At 40.5% G+C, this 16,413-nt stretch overlaps 1 protein-coding gene across 3 annotated transcripts in view; it reads left to right on the top strand.

Moving 5' to 3' along the window:
• The window catches only part of Ace (Acetylcholine esterase), a 36,567-nt gene that overhangs the window by 18,721 nt on the left and 1,433 nt on the right, over positions 1 to 16,413 (top strand). Inside the window, exons 6-10 of one of the 3 annotated variants that reach the window (NM_057605.5) lie at positions 2,598 to 2,740; positions 3,519 to 3,668; positions 7,673 to 7,836; positions 7,955 to 8,118; positions 11,027 to 16,172. In NM_057605.5, coding sequence (NP_476953.1) covers positions 2,598 to 2,740; positions 3,519 to 3,668; positions 7,673 to 7,836; positions 7,955 to 8,118; positions 11,027 to 11,139 — 734 coding nt within the window. In that variant the 3' untranslated portion in view covers positions 11,140 to 16,172. Of the gene's footprint in view, positions 1 to 2,597; positions 2,741 to 3,518; positions 3,669 to 7,672; positions 7,837 to 7,954; positions 8,119 to 11,026; positions 16,173 to 16,413 lie in introns of those variants that run through there. The other 2 variants (NM_001170129.2, NM_001275601.1) reach the window with 2 other exon arrangements.

The following is a 16,413-nucleotide window of genomic DNA, read 5'->3' as shown; positions in this document are numbered from 1 at the left end:
CAGTCATCTACTGGCGCTAGTGTTTTTGGTGTTGCGGCTGCTAGTTGCTGTTGTTGCGGCTCCTGTCTTGCCAGGAGCAGAATAAGCCAGCACAGCAGACACGTGTGCTTTTCTGCTCACTTTCACTCATTGCTCACAGCTGCTGCTTTCCGCTTTCTCTCTGCTCCTGGCTCCTGCTCTCTCACCGCTCACCGTTCTCTTTTCTCTTTTTTCTCTTGGCCAAAAAGGTGTAGGTGTGCGTGCATGGCCGCCAGGCAACTGCCACCATTTTCCATGGGTACAAGTGCCGTTACTCAGCTGAGCGTGTGTGCGTATGTGAGTTTGGCTCTGGTGTTTGTGCTGGTGTTTGTGAGTTCAAGGTCATCTAGCATTTGCAACAATACGAATACAAATTCAAATACATTACGATGAGCCGCGTACATGAAAGCATCCTATTCTGTTTGTTTTTGACAAATTCGCTCGTCCTTCGTCCCTTTTACATACATACATGCTATAAACATATTATATAAATATATATTTATATTTATTTGAGTGCGTTGGAGTGTGTGCGTTTGGCTAATGGTTATCCTAAATAAAATATTAGTGTAGTTCAACTAATTGACCTGCATGTGGTTTTAGCAAATTAGTTGGTATTTAGAAATGGATACGGAGTGCACTTTTAAATGTATTAAATATACGCCAAAAATAAGCTATTTATATTTAGGTGGAGTACGCAAGTAACTTGATTTCACATCCCACGACTTGAAAATCTCTTGAAATTATGAGGTACTTTAATATCAAATGGATTAAAGAGAATTAACAATTTTCCCTGAGCAGAGAAGCTTTCAAGTGCATCCCAAAAGTATGCAATGAACTCGAGACGTCATCTTTTCGCTGCTTAAATAATTCACTTTTGGTGGCAAGTCCTCTGCCTTGCGATTGCATGCCATCCTGAGTGAGTATGTGTACGTTCCTTGCTGTGCTTGTTTGTGTTTGTATGTGTATGTGTGGTGGTGCCTCCTTCGCTTGTGTGTGTGCAAGACAGCTTGTTTGCTCGTTAATTGCTTCGCGTTCCGAGACGGCCAACTTATCGCTGGCTCCGTAGTTGTAGTCCTGAGTCCTGAATTTCGCCTCTAGCGTTTCCAACGTTCCGCTGAATCAGTTGGGCCGCGTTGTTGTTGTTGCTGCTGCTAACTCAATTATACACTCATTAAAACCGTATTTACATTTCGCTTATGTGTGTGAGGGAGTGAGTGAGATTTTCCGCAAAAAAACAGCACAGAAATTTGTGGCCACAGAGTGAGTGTGTTGTTGGCAATTTAATTAAAAGCGTATGCCCGACATACAGTAATATTTGAAAAGCGCAAGGTCGTTCCGGCGTGTAGTAAAATAATTTATTCAGATTATATGACTTTTCCAAATCTGTGTGCTGTATAAATGGTGCGCCCATAACTCTATAAGATGCACCATTCAGACGCTATTAAATTATTCGATTTCAAAACCCTTAAGCGATCCATCCCCTCTTTAATGTAAATATATTTCCTGGCCCCCCCCCCCCCCCCCATCGTGTGGAAAGCATACTTATCGACTTTGGTAAGCGACCGTTTCAGGCAGCTCGTTCAATATTGTTTGCAATTCAAGTCAAAGCTCCTCGTGCCTGGCTTTGCATAAGGTTTTGACCTTAATGGAATCGAAGCAAACATAAACACAGTGGGCCAGCAAGATAAATTGGGAATGGGTTGCACGTGCCCTCGTCCCACACAAACACAGATACTCGACTATGTGTCCTGATGTTGCTGCCGCAAGTGTTGCTGCTGCTGCTGTTGCTGTTGTGTTGCTGCCGTCGCCGCTCATAGGCAGCAATTATGGTTCGTTAGTGTGGCCCGTATTTGAAGTGTGCGACAAAGACAAAAGCCGGAGAGAACAACAACTGGGCCAACAACAAGTGCCATAAAAATTAAGTTAATAAAAGGCAACGACGAGCCGCTTTGTTCTATCGTCCTGCCTGTTGTACCTCGTGTTTTAAGAGAGAGAGAGAGGTATTGTTTGTTGATTATGAGAAATCGTGTGAGATGTGTCCCAAAACTCCGCTTGTTATTAATTCGATATTAGTTTTTTTAGTAGTAATAGTCTGGCAGAAAAGGTATTCGATACCTCATTCACGTTCTGCTGAGCTAGGGAAGTAACCAACCCTTCTATCGGGCTGACTTCTAAGGAATAGGGTATATGGCAGTCGACTTGACTTTTTTCTTAGTTCATGCTTCTGTTTTTGTAGTGGGCACAAGTTTTGGTTTATTCTATTTTGCACTTACAACTCCTCGGCTTCTGAAACTGTTATGATTGCTGCTGCTGTTGTTGCTGCTGCTGCTGATGTCGTAGGTGTTGCTGCTGCGCCTGTTGTTGGTGCGGCTGCTGGGTCTAAGGACTTGGGGTTAATGCTGAGCGCGGTGTCCTTGGCACGGCCCCTCCATTGTGAGTCGGCATCTTGAAGCGCCGCCTGTAGTGGTAATTGTTTTTCCAGATTGGCCAGCATCCCTCTTCGCGTCACTTTTCACCCAGCATTGTTATGACATGACCTCGCATGGGTTAAACATTTATTTCCCTTTTCTATTTCGCAGGCACTTACTTCTTGCTGTACGATTTCATCGATTACTTCGATAAGGACGATGCCACGGCCCTGCCACGGGACAAATACCTGGAAATTATGAACAATATTTTTGGCAAGGCAACGCAAGCGGAACGCGAGGCCATCATTTTCCAGGTAATTATTAAATACGCACTGGCATTCTATGATGAATAAGCAACTGCAAAAGACAGATGCACTGAAGAAAATTTATTTTATTTTTGAAATTATGCATACCAATTCGCATTTCAAGGCCTTAGGAATATTATATTATAATATAATATATAATGTATTAAAATATCACATTCCCCGTAGTATCTTATAGAATTTTGTTGATTTATACTTATGTATATTGCGAATATTTTTTAAAGTACACATCCCCCGAAGTGCATTAGTGCAACGTGCAACTGCTCCGTGTCACCAGCAGCATCGCTGCATGTGCTAAACATGTTAAATGCGACGTCAACGGAGACGGCTGGCTGATTGAATTGCATTTAGTGGCTTTATTCATTTACTCTGCCCTGTCGCCGGTTAATTTCATTTCGCGGCATTCTGCGTCAGCACTGGATATGCATTTGACAGTTAAGTCCGGACAAAATCCGGAATTAGCTGGGCCAGGATCCTGTAGAGCTTTTAAAAGATCCAATTTCTCTGAAACAGTCCATTGGTTATTGGTTAATTGGACAGCCAACTTCATTTTGTAGATGACTACGGACTTCGTTCCCATTGAGTTGGCAAAAATTATGATAGTTGCTTAGAAACATTTGCCACACTAATATCTTATATTATATTACAGTAACTGGCGGGTCTTATGATTTATTTTAAAACTTTATGGACGTAATGTACTGATCATTAATTTAAATTATTCCAAATTAGAGAGGGATATATTGAGGTAAACTTTTTTCTTCTTTTTCAGTATACCAGTTGGGAAGGCAATCCTGGCTATCAGAACCAGCAGCAAATCGGACGCGCCGTGGGCGATCACTTCTTCACCTGCCCCACCAACGAGTATGCCCAGGCTCTGGCGGAGCGAGGCGCTTCCGTGCACTACTACTACTTTACACACGTGAGTACCACATCGAGGGTGCCCACTGTATCCTGGCGAAATGGCCAGAACAGCATGGCACCCATTAAATATTTCTCAGGCTTTGACACGTAAGATGGCGTTGAAGCGCGTGCGTCCAATCGGAATGCGGTCAAATGGGGCGCAAGTGACGCAACGGCGCAAAAATCCACGCTGAAGTCACTGCAACGCAGGCAACTGCAATTTGCGTGTCATTAAAATTGCACACAAGGCTAATGGCAGGCAGCAGTCCGGCTCAGGCCCAAAGTGGATAACTGTCGCAAGTATTCGACACTATGAAAATGTTTGCTCAAGTCCAGAGAATTTCTTTTTTACAATCTTAAGCCATTTTTTTTGAAAGTTGAGCCAACTGAAAAGCGTGAATAAACTATGCGCTTGCAGATACCTTTCGAGTGTCGAGTTCAAGCTGACTCTTTCAAAAGGTATTCAATTAAATTAAAAAAGCTGAATTTCTCTCGATGTACTCCACAGTGGCTGCATTTTCGATGGAAGCAGTTACGGCTCCGTGATATGTCAACGCTACACTGTGAACGTTAATTATTAATGTCTGAATGATGGCGGGGCGTTTTCAAAAGCCGAAGTATATTACTAAGGGTTGAACCTTCTGAAAGCAGAGCTTGCGGCTAATCAGAGACATAGAAAGTGAAAGTACTTTAGGCAGAATGGGGTCAGGAGCATACCCTAGTCAATTGCATTTGACGGAGAATAACTTGAACATGAATTCAAGTTAGCGTTATTCAATGGTGTATAATTATTCATGCTTGTAAAGGTTAAAGTTAAAGTTCGTTGATAAACTAATTAACGAAAAATACTCAGACTTGCGTAATGTTTTCTTCGAGCTGCATCGAAATTAAAAAAAAATTGTAATTATAGGCAATTTCTAAAGAGCTAGAAGTAAGTTATGTGCTACCGATATTACTGGACAATTAATCCGTCAACCAAGAAATTACTGTATTTCTTATGATTGTGATGATTGAAAAATCATTGACACTGAATGAAGATATCATCCCTGTCCTTTGTCGTGTGCAATTTTGCGTAGCGTGTCCGACCACTTCGTGTGAATTTTTCAATTAATCAAGCAATTTGTTGAAGACAGCTACAACGCGTGCAATCCGTTGATTGGACTTCATAATGTCACACCTATGGGGGCAAGGGTCGCTGTCGCAGTTGTTCTTGCTGTTGTTAAGCTAGCAGGCAACCTTGGCCGCCATAATTATGGTAACCAAAAGTTTCACGCAACTCACGCCCACCCAAGAGTGAAGAACCCTCGCAAAGACACACATACTAAGAAACGCCCCACGTTGGGCGCCAATTAAACTGTACGCACACGCACAGTTCTCAGGATGTTGGCTGCGGGCAGACACAACAACTATACAACTACAAAGTAGCTAAGAGGGAACAGGGCAAGAAATCGTTACTGGATCACGACCCTACGAAAGGGGCCAGGAGCATGGGAAAGCGGAGTCGACTAATAAAACTTCAATTTACGAGGTCACGGCCCGCATGCCCTGCACGTGTGGGGCATAATTTTAGTCAGTTATTTGTTTAAACGACTTTAGCTGCGGTGCCTGCTGCCGTCGATTGATATCGGCTGCTTGCAGACCCAGTTGGATCGGCCTAATGATTAACAAATACGCAGCTCTTACAATGCGTATACACAGAGTGGTCTGTATTATGTATTGATTTTCGTTCGCCGGCTTCGATTCCTTGAATATACACAAACTAATGGCTGCGATATCGTCTACCATATTGACCGATAATAAGTGGTAATTTGGCCGAACGAATCACTGCAGTAGGCAAATCAATATTAAGCATACGCAGCGTAGAAATTAGTGGGCGGTACTCTTACGACACATATATCTCTGGTGTTGGGAGGTTTGAGTTTTCCTAAGGACGAAAATGCACGAAAAAACTATATATTTCCATTTTCATTGCAATCAATATGTTTCCACATCACTCGTTAGTTTATCAAATAGCCAATATGCTCTTTACTTTTGATGTTCGGTTAATATTTACGCCAGTTTACAGTGATAATCAAACTGTTTTACCCGTCGAGTTGTGGCTCCTTCCGGCTGATTGCACAATATGCAGAATTTAGTGCGTGCGGTGTGCCAGTTTGACTGCATTGTTTATACCAAATCGCCCGTTAATAATCCAATAGACCAGCAGCGCCAGCAGTTGACAGGCAGAAACTGACCGGTTGTTGCCACCCCCGAAATGGAAATGAGAGCAAATGAAATTAGTTTTAATTACAGCCGTCAAGTTGCAGCAGCACAACTCGTAACTCACTTTGCCCATAAACGGGTACGCGATGGGGCGACGAAGCATGGCAAATGGGGTCGCCAGCTGCTAAAGTGCCTGCCAGATTGTCTATCTGCTTGGCTGGTGACCAGGGGGTCATCCCCATTCCCCACTGGCCGCATGCTTGACTGACCAGCGTTCCTCCCATTGTCCTCCCATATTTTAGCCCCCCTCCCAGATCCTGTTTCTGTTTCATTTCGCCATTCGCCGCTGACTACTGCAGCGTGCAACGTGCCTGGCACTTAAATAAGTTTTCCTTCTCCACTGTTCCTCCTGCTTTTCCTGCTCCTACTGGTTGTACTCCACTCCACTTTACTCCACTGTAGTTCGCTACTCCTCTCGACTTTCGACTGTGGCGCTTCTCATTATGACCTACGAGTCCAAGTTTCACTGCTGTTTGCAATTTTGCGCTTAAATCAAAAAAGTTTAGTTCTCCGCTCCGGCTGCGTACAATTTTTCATTATTTGCACGAAAAGGCGTAAGGACTGCAGGACTTTTATGTTATGTGTGTACGTACTACTTTATATAGGGGACGTGTGTCCTGACAGCCAACGACCAAGTCGCATAAATTTCCAACAACTTGGCAGGAGCAGAAGGAGCAAAAGCAGCGGCCCGCATTACCAGAATTACCCATGGCATATCCCGGACACTATTCATTATGCGACTTGGCACTTGGCTGCCAGCCTGTCAAGGTGCAGCTCAAGCAGAGCCCGACTGTGGCCAACTCAAGTTGAATGGTTAAGTGCTTAGCCCTCAGCTTTCAGTTCTCAGTTCTCAGCCCTCAGCTCTCGGCTTTCAGCTCTTAGCTGGGCGTAATGGTCAGCAGAATCGTATAGGCAGGTTTTCCTTTTTCGCTTTGCATAAGATTGCATTTTACAAGAGGATTGCCTAATTAGCATTTAGGCTGGTGTTGCTGGCCAGAGAATGAAAATCAGCACGATGGTAGCAAAGAGTACGGACGGCTAGTAGCTTTAAACGTGCCTTTGATATTGTTACATTTAAGTATCAGTATAAGCCGCATACAAAGTGAGTTCTAAAAAAATTTCGAGCTTAGATATCTAAGAACTAAAACTAAAATAATGTATATGTGGCTTTCATTATTGTCATAGTGCCAAGCATTTATGTGCCGATGGAAATATTTGGGTGTTAATTTTCTTAGGCATTATGGGTATATGCCCCTGCAGATGTGGTCCATGGTATAGCATGGCGTATACGCAACGTGGTCGCCCGTGCATGTACCCAGTGCAACAGCCTGTCCTGCGATTCCGCATCCCCAGATGCAGCTCCAGTGCAAACTGCTGTGAGATACGTGAAATGGCGCCACACGAGGGCATTTAATGCCGCTGCCTGTCAAGGGCGACAGAGTTTTGGGACTGAAATGCTGAAACTCAGAGCTGGCAGCCGACCAGGCGTTTACTTATTTATTCATTCGTTTTTTTTTTCGGCGTTCCAGTGCGCTGCATGCTGCGACAATATTTACCATTAACAGCGAACGCCAGCGAGCAGGCGAGCGAAATCAAATAAATAAATAAAAAGGGTAGATGTTTATCTGCATAATTTCTGGCGGAGTTTACGACAGCGTGGCGCTCTGCTCTCATTTATCGACGGTCCCATTTTCACGGCATTTTCTTTGGCTTTTCTAGCCATGTTCAATTTCTTATTTGGATTCTTTTGCTTTTTTGCAGCGCACAAGCACCTCATTGTGGGGCGAATGGATGGGCGTGCTGCACGGCGATGAGATCGAATACTTCTTTGGCCAGCCGCTGAACAACTCCCTGCAGTATCGACCTGTGGAGCGTGAGCTGGGCAAGCGTATGCTCAGTGCGGTCATCGAGTTTGCTAAGACGGGGTGAGTTTTGTCTGCCAAGCTTTACACCAAAAGCTCTTACCGGTTTTATAGCAAACCTAGCCAAGTTTCCCTCTCGTTTGCCATAAAAAAAACTTTTACCAACGCCCGCCCATTTCAGAAATCCCGCTCAGGATGGCGAGGAGTGGCCCAACTTCTCCAAGGAGGATCCCGTCTACTATATTTTCAGCACCGACGATAAGATCGAGAAATTGGCCAGGGGTCCTTTGGCGGCTCGCTGCTCGTTCTGGAATGATTACTTGCCAAAAGTCAGGAGTTGGGCAGGTGAGTGATAATAACTTATACATATTATATAAATGCCCCACACACTCCGATCCAATTGTGAATGAAAGTACAGTCATCGTTGGAGGTTTCTGTTTGCCATTGTATTGCTCTATCAGTGTTCGTTCTTTGGCTTCTGTTGTGTTGTGTGTTGTGTCGATATCGTTTTGTGTGTATGTTTGGCATACAATTAACATAAATTTGGTATTCGCTACGATATATCGTAAAAAACGGCATAAAGTCAGCTAATGGCTGTCGGCATCATCGGCACCACACCTTAAGGCCGGCTGAGATTCGGTTCCCTTCGAGCGCTGGGTTAACTCTGGTCAGGCAAAACATACGAGTCCGGAGTGGATTATTCACTCCGATAATGTACCTGTGATAACGGCGATTAAAGTGCCAACCTATCCCAAGCCTTTCTTTCGAGAGTCTCTGGACAAAAGTGAGTGTCAATGGTCGTCCAAATCCGAAATGTTAAACACTTACCGTTCGAATGATTAATGGTTAACTCAGAGCTGCAGAGAGAAAAATACATTCACAAAAATGGTAGTTGACAGAATTGGCTTTTATATGAGAAAAATGAATAACCAAAAGAAAATCTATTATTTCTTGTTAGATAAATATAATGTTAAACTATAATATTGTTAATTCTTATCAATAGGCATTTTGGTATTTATTCTAACCCAAGAACTGTTTATCATAACAAACAAAGTTTATAGTATAAGAATTTTTTCTGTGCTTCAAGCAGTTAATACGTTTTGAAGCTCCATCCTTTTTCACTTAGTCGAAGTGATGAGTCAGAGGGGCTGACGCGACTGATTCGGTGAAAGATTTTTAGTTATGCTTTTGAATTTATTTCATTTATTTAATTTATATTCATTGATGCGTAGCATCATTCCGACGACCGCATTTTTAATTTATGGCAGTGTCAGCTTTTCAAAATGTGCACATCAATCAGGAAAATGAGTTGCGAGACAGATCGGACGACTGACCGAGAAAAGAAATGTAAATATGCATATAAGCCTGGCCCTGACAATGATCAATGACGAGCCCCGTAAAAGTCTCTAGTTATATAGATTAGCTGCGAGTCGGTGGGCGTTGTGGCTTTTTATGTTTGCACTTAAGGCCTTAAAAGTTGTGGAGCCATTAAAGTTTATGGGCTTTGGGTGAAAGATCACCATCGCAGAGGGCCGCGCCACCATGTCTGGCTCGCAATCTGACCAGCAAATCGATGAGTGGCACAAAAGAAAATTACTGTCTCACAAATTAATAAAAACTTAATTTATGCTAATTAACCGTATTGGTTTTAGGAGCTAATTTTGGTTTTCAGTTTTACATAAATCCGATCGATCGGGTATGCAAATAAGCCTGGGGGAACGAACTGCGGATTTGGGGAGAGCAGCTATCTAAAACCCTCTCTTAATGCAGCTATCTCCCCAATCGATCATTTGACGGGTATACGAATATACACATATGCATGTACATACATATGTAAATGACAAGCTCTACTTTTGATCTGGCTGCGGTAAAAGTTTGCCACTTAGCACCCGAAAATCTATCCCCATCCGCGGAGCAAACAGGTTTTGCTTTTGGCAAATTAATTAATTTGCATTTGTATATGTAGCGGTGTATTCTTTGTCGCCAACAGCGCTTGCCAACAATGCTTCCCATTTGCCTTAATGGCCATTTAAAATTTCACCCGAGATCTAGTTTGAGTTAATCCCATACAATGGGAACTGGAACTGGTCGTCCTGCTGTTTCCACCAGACACGCTGGCACCGCTGGAATCGAGAAATGTCACCGGCCGCGATAAATAAACGTTCGCCGTGTCATAACTCAGGCGCACGCGTTGAGATACGGATTAAAGACCTGTAGCTTGTAGATACAATATCTTTTGCATTTGTATGGCCTTTTCTCTTTGGATTCGGTGCGGTGCGGTTTGGATCGCTTCGCATCGCTCCGTTTCGTTTCGTTTTTTTTGGCTTTTAGCGACACGTGTTTCAAATATGTATGTTCGGCGTATTTAATTTGTATGTGGTTTTTGTTGCGGCTGTGCCAATTTATTTCTTCATTATCTGAATGGAATAATCTATGGTTTGGCCAGCCTTTTAAATTCAAATTAGCAAAAATTAAATGCACGCGACAGAGTGGCTCAAGAAATATGAACAATTCGGATATTATAAAGGCGATTTATTGCCTAGCTCTAACCGAAGATTGATTTCGAAATTGATTTGCTTCGCTTTGTTTTATTGCCTTGCTTGATTTTAACTCATTTTGCACACTTGCACTTCACCTCACGCGGATTATAAATTATAAGTCGTTGAGCAAGTTATCCCTGTACATTGCGCAGCGGGCTGAAATACTAAAAGTCTAAAAATTGAACACTTTGCCGGTCTTTGGGCCTGGTTTGGCGTGTTGAAATCTGATCGCCGGCCGGGCCATTTGAAGTTTGTATCTTGCCTGGTTTGTTGTGATCAAACAACTTTCGAATGAATTAGCACACGAATTTTGACTTAATCTATGTTTGCATAAATGTAAAAAAAAGTTATGATACAACAATGCAAAGCAGTTCGTTCTGCGGGACTTTTTGGCGGTCCAAGGTAAGTTGGCCCAAAGATCTCCCTAAGTATATTCTATACATTCCCAATGCACCGAAACTTGCACCGAAAACCAAATGCTTACTTGATTTTCATCTATTTGAGTGTACCCTTACATGTCCATATTATTTTATTTGTTTGGCTTCATGATAGTAGAGCTGTTATTGATATAGATATTGCTATGTTTAGCGAGAGGATAGATAGATTATGCCTTGGATGACTTTTTCAGAACCGCCCACATACATACATAATCATTATTGATCGTCCGCAATCTGCGCTTGAATATAAACTCCATTATCTTTATCTCTTACTAGGTACTTGCGATGGCGATTCGGGAAGTGCTTCCATATCCCCGAGGCTCCAGCTCCTTGGAATCGCTGCTCTGATCTACATCTGCGCCGCATTGCGAACCAAAAGGGTTTTCTAAAAGAAGACCACTCCCGGAAAATACGACATATACACACAAACTGGAACACACACTCACACACCCCATCACAACCGCAACCATACACACTTAAAGTTAGAACACGTATATTAATAAAACCAAATTTTTAGTAGGCGCAGACATTTGTGTAGGAGCAGGTGATTTGTTTACAGAACTTAGTAGGATCGGTTTGAGCAATGCGATGGTAATTGCTGAACATTTGTAAATTGAAATTAGAGCTCTACGCACCCTTAGGCAGTCAGATGGTCAGGCAGGGTCCTTCGAAGGATTCTGGACATCCTGGCCAGACACCAGAGACCACTGTAGCCACATGCCACACGCCACGCGCCATAGGCCAGGCCCAAACCAAATTGTTTTTTGTGAAGCACAATGCTAAATCGCTTAATTTGAAAAATTGGCCAAGGGATGGGCGGAATTTTTGATAAATATTAATGCAGATAGAACTAAAATGTTTGTCATTTTGCCTTTGCGGCAGCCAAAAAGAAACAAAGTTTACAGATACTCGTTTACCGAACGGAAAACTCGCTCAGATGACAGACACTTTATTGCCATGCCCACATTCTTGAGCGATATTTGAGCGCATTTAATGGCACAATTTAAGCATTCAGTTCAAACCGGAAAAAAGTCCTTGTTGCCTGAAGATAGTTGGCCAAATTGCATTGGTTTCATGCTTAGGTTGAGGGTTCGTTTGATTTCGATTCACATTCCCAAGGAAAACTATACTCGAAAATTGTAACCACTCGATTCTTATGAGAAACCCCAAATGGACATTTTCGGAAAATCAACAATTGTATTGTACAAAAATTGGCATTGGTTTATTAGAAGAAAACTAAAAGTTAAAACCAAAAAAAAAAACGCGGACTAATAGCCCCAAGCCAAGCACTACCCAAGACAAATTTTATCGAAACAAATTTAACAAATTGTAATAAAGAATCGATCGAAAATGTGTTGTAAGCGTAGTACGGGGCAAAGACGAAGATGATATTTATAATGCAAAACATATCAGTATATTATTGTATTTGTACTAAACGTTTTACAAATTGGCTTAGTGAGAAAATTGGACGGAGGAAGATGAAATGATTTAATACTAAATAATGGTAATTATAAATTTTATACACATAGCGAAATTGGATCAATGATTAACACAAAACGTATTGTATGATGAGTAACGTATATGTACTTGGTATGTCTATATCTATAAATAAATATTGTTCAAAACGTAAATCCAACAAAATGAAAGATCATTGTCAACCCTAGAGTTCAGTGTGTGTCGCAGACTAAATGAGAGCTAATGAGTAAAAGTAAAAGTAAAACGTAAACGTAATCGTAATTGTAACCCGTAATCGTAACCGTACTCTGTAATCGTATTAAAGGCATATCAATATGTATTAACTATGGAAATCGAAAACCTTTCGAAATTTACTAAGGTAAGCCACACTGATATTAATTAAGTTATTTTTATCAACAATTATTATAATACCACACACTATCTGATAATACATAGATTCAACAAGTATTAGACTTATGAAGAACAACAACATTAACTGTTTGCTAACATTTGAAAGTTTTAAAACCAACCAATAAATAAGAAAACCCTAAACCCTAAACCAAAAGTAAAACCACATGGGAAACTCAATCAAATAAGCGATTATCGAATTGTATTGTATTAGGTATGAACTGTGGTCAAGGCCTACTGAGCGATGTTCGCTTTCAACTGTAGCATCTAGGAAAATTTATGTGACCCTCTAGCCAGGTGTCGAATGCACTTAGGACACTGTATTCGATTCCGTTATAGCTGATACTACTCGTACTCAACACCAATGCAAGCAACGATAGCAAGCCACTCACTTAGAAATCTCCCCATAGTTATATGACAATTGCACCACGATTAACGAATAATTCAACAATTGAGCGAGAAGCGAATCGGAAGAATCAGCAGATCCACAAGGCATTCCTAAGTTATGCATTACTTTAAATACTTCTTAAAGGGACAAACAACAAGACAAGAATAAACTAACAAAACGGAAAAAAAGCAAGCAAACAAACAAATAATAACACTGCATGATGCAAATTAATAAACTTAAACAAAAGGATTTTTTAAATATATGTGGAACATTTATATTTTTATACCATGCAAGAAGCGAAATGAAAACAAAAACCGAAATTGCGTAAAAAGGAGGTATTAACAAACGATAAATAACTTTAAAATTTTGTACTAAACCATTGTCTAAAACTGTGGACACGAAAATGTGTGAGACGAACTCCAAGATGACTAGCTTTAATCCCTATTCCCTATCCCTATGATTGCACCACGTTCGCCTCTTAACCGAAATACCGATAAAAATGAGAAAAAAAAAGTAAATAAACCTAGGTATATAAAGTAAACGATTCCAAGACTAGACTTGATAGTTAATCCATTCAGTAGAGTCGAGTGGGCCAAAGCGAGTGCTGCCTGTGCCCCGACCACGCCCACTTGGCCGGCCTCCAAGGTCAGGTGGGATCACGAGGTCAGAGGTCATCAGAGGCAGTATTTACTGTGCGTCCACTCACGGTGAGCATAGAGTTAATGAATATCACACAGAAAATACACCAGTTTACCGTGTATTATGCCTTCTGCCTTCGAGAAAAGAGAAGTGAAAAGTACTCATTCTACGACTACGTTGATATTACCATTTATACGCATTTCCAACGTCCCCACTTTTTTTTTGTCTCACCCGAAATTAGGAATATTTTTTTGTCATTTTGCATGGTTTTCGGCTCAAGCCAAAGAATTGACAATATAATATTTCGCCTTAGAAGCAAAGGAGCAAACGAATTAAAGACAAATTCCAAGTGTTATGCTTATAGATCTAAATTTTTATACATGGACATGGACACTTCGTCGTCTGATTTTTTGGTAAACGTGCACTAATCGCTACTCGTATGATTTGTACAGATTATTGCTTTCGTTGTGGTTCTTCCAGGTCATCTTTATAAAATATATTATATATTATATATATTAAAGTAAACGATAGGACAACCACACACACGCACCCACTCACTCACTCTCACACGATCACATCTCAGTGTGCTTTTGCTATAGTAGTCTGCCAATTGTAAAAGAATTTATATATTAACGAATCGAAACGGAAACGGAACCACTCATATTCTAATTTATGATAATAATGAAAGCATACTGGTCACACTTAAACTCACACGCATACCCCCACAAGCCAACACACATGCACACATAGCCAGAAACTCTTCATAGAAGGACGAAGCGTAGGAATAGGAAATACATACATGAGCAGGATCCTTAGACGGTTAATGTGTTTGTGTTTTGTATAAAACAGTGACACCCAAACCGAAGTTGAGGAAACATAGTTCAAGTTTTTGTTTATTGTGTATTAAGAACAAGTTAAAAATTGTATCAGCTACGACATCTGATAATAAAATCGAAATCTAGGTGGTAGACTAAACTCTCTGTACAATGTAATAAATATGTTGATTGCTATACAATAGACTACAATACACACACACACACAGAAGGCAAGAAAAAAATATAAATCTGAATCTGATAAAATTAAAATACCATAAAACTGAAGAAGCCAGGCACAGAAATGCATTTGACATCACAACAATTCTCACAATTAGTCTTAAAGGCAGAGGAGAGGTTTAGTAACTTAAATACAGAGTCTTTTATGTATAAAAATCAAATACATATCAATATATGGCCTATGGTTTATTTAGTTTAATTATATATTATGAATAGCACACTCGAAAACAGCAGGTGTGCAGTAAGGCTCTGATTTATGACTTTTTAAGTAGGCAATTTGTAAAAATTAAGCAGCAAGCAACACAATACAACCAGATACAAGCCAGAGAACGGAAAACAAAACGAATTGTGGTTAAATATGTGTTCTTACTTGTTAGTGGTAATAAAACAAAGGTAAAAGTTTAACAAACGCAAATTAAGCAAACCAAACTGTAATTATAACTGTTAGCTTTTAATCATGCCAAGCATTTTCCGTTCGATTCCCCCGAATTTCGTTGCGAAAACTCGCTTGAAACCCTATGTTTTCACTTAGAACACACGGATTAGCTTATATTGCAAACTGTAGTGGACCCCAAACACACTCACACACCCACACGACGACAACTGTCCGTTTGAGTAATGTGTAATGGCTATGGAACTACTTAATGGCTAACAAACACTCGTCGCGGGCAGCACTAATGCAAATAAAGTTAAAAGGTAGCTAAAAATAACAACTAAGACCACTTTTGCTCGAGCAAAAGAGCAAAAGTCACGAGCAGATCGAAAATTAATAAATCGAAACTCATAAAAGTGGACACAGACACCCAAACACATACTCGTGCAGTTAGTACAATGGCAGCTCCAAAAGTCCTCATCTTGTGTTCCAAATTTGAATATATATTATATACATATGATTTGATGGCGACGCTTTAGTGTTCAGCAAAAGTAAACAAATATGAAACCGAAAATTAATGCAGAATTCTATTTAATGTATATGACGATGTTTGTTTGTGTGTCAATGACGGAACGTTGTTAACGATTAAATTATAATTATTATTGTCGCAGAACTTACTTTAAATTCAAGGAAGACGAAATGGAAGATCGTTTCGCGCAGACGACAGGTAACATATGCAAAACATAATTGCTGTTTTAAGATATTAACTATATATAAATAAATATATATATACAGACATACATCTAGATTGAAAATATGACATGAGAGCATACAAAATGTAGGGATCATTTTACTGAATATTATATACATACTACTACATATAATCGAAACCAAAAAGAATTCTGCTAAACAAAGAAAAAAAAAACCACAATTGAAATGCTAAATGTAATACGATTACCGAAACTCAAGAGAAAGTAAGAAACTACCAAGAGAAAAAGTAATGTGTAAACAATTGAAACCCGCATTAAAGCAGCATAAAGAATGCAAAAATTTAAGTGAAATTATATTACGAAATATATTGTATATCGATACAAGATGGATACAAGTAAAATACAAATAAAACTCATGTATCATGTACTAAACAAACATCAACTCGCTTTTATTTCCCGCCCCAACCGTCGATCATTTCCCAATGGCATTTGCACCTTTGTCCATATTTTTCCAGTAAGTCATTATCGGCTTCAGGAAGCGCCTCTCATCTGAGACAACAGCTCTATCACTCCGACTTAGCGGCTGCTAATTACACGGCACTTTGCATTTGCATTAAATCAATAAAACTGAAATGATA

The sequence above is a fragment of the Drosophila melanogaster genome, chromosome 3R (genome assembly GCF_000001215.4).
Source record: "Drosophila melanogaster chromosome 3R".
NCBI lineage: Eukaryota > Metazoa > Arthropoda > Insecta > Diptera > Drosophilidae > Drosophila > Drosophila melanogaster.
Note: the sequence above shows the minus strand (reverse complement) of the source record. Positions and strands in the feature narration are given on the sequence as shown.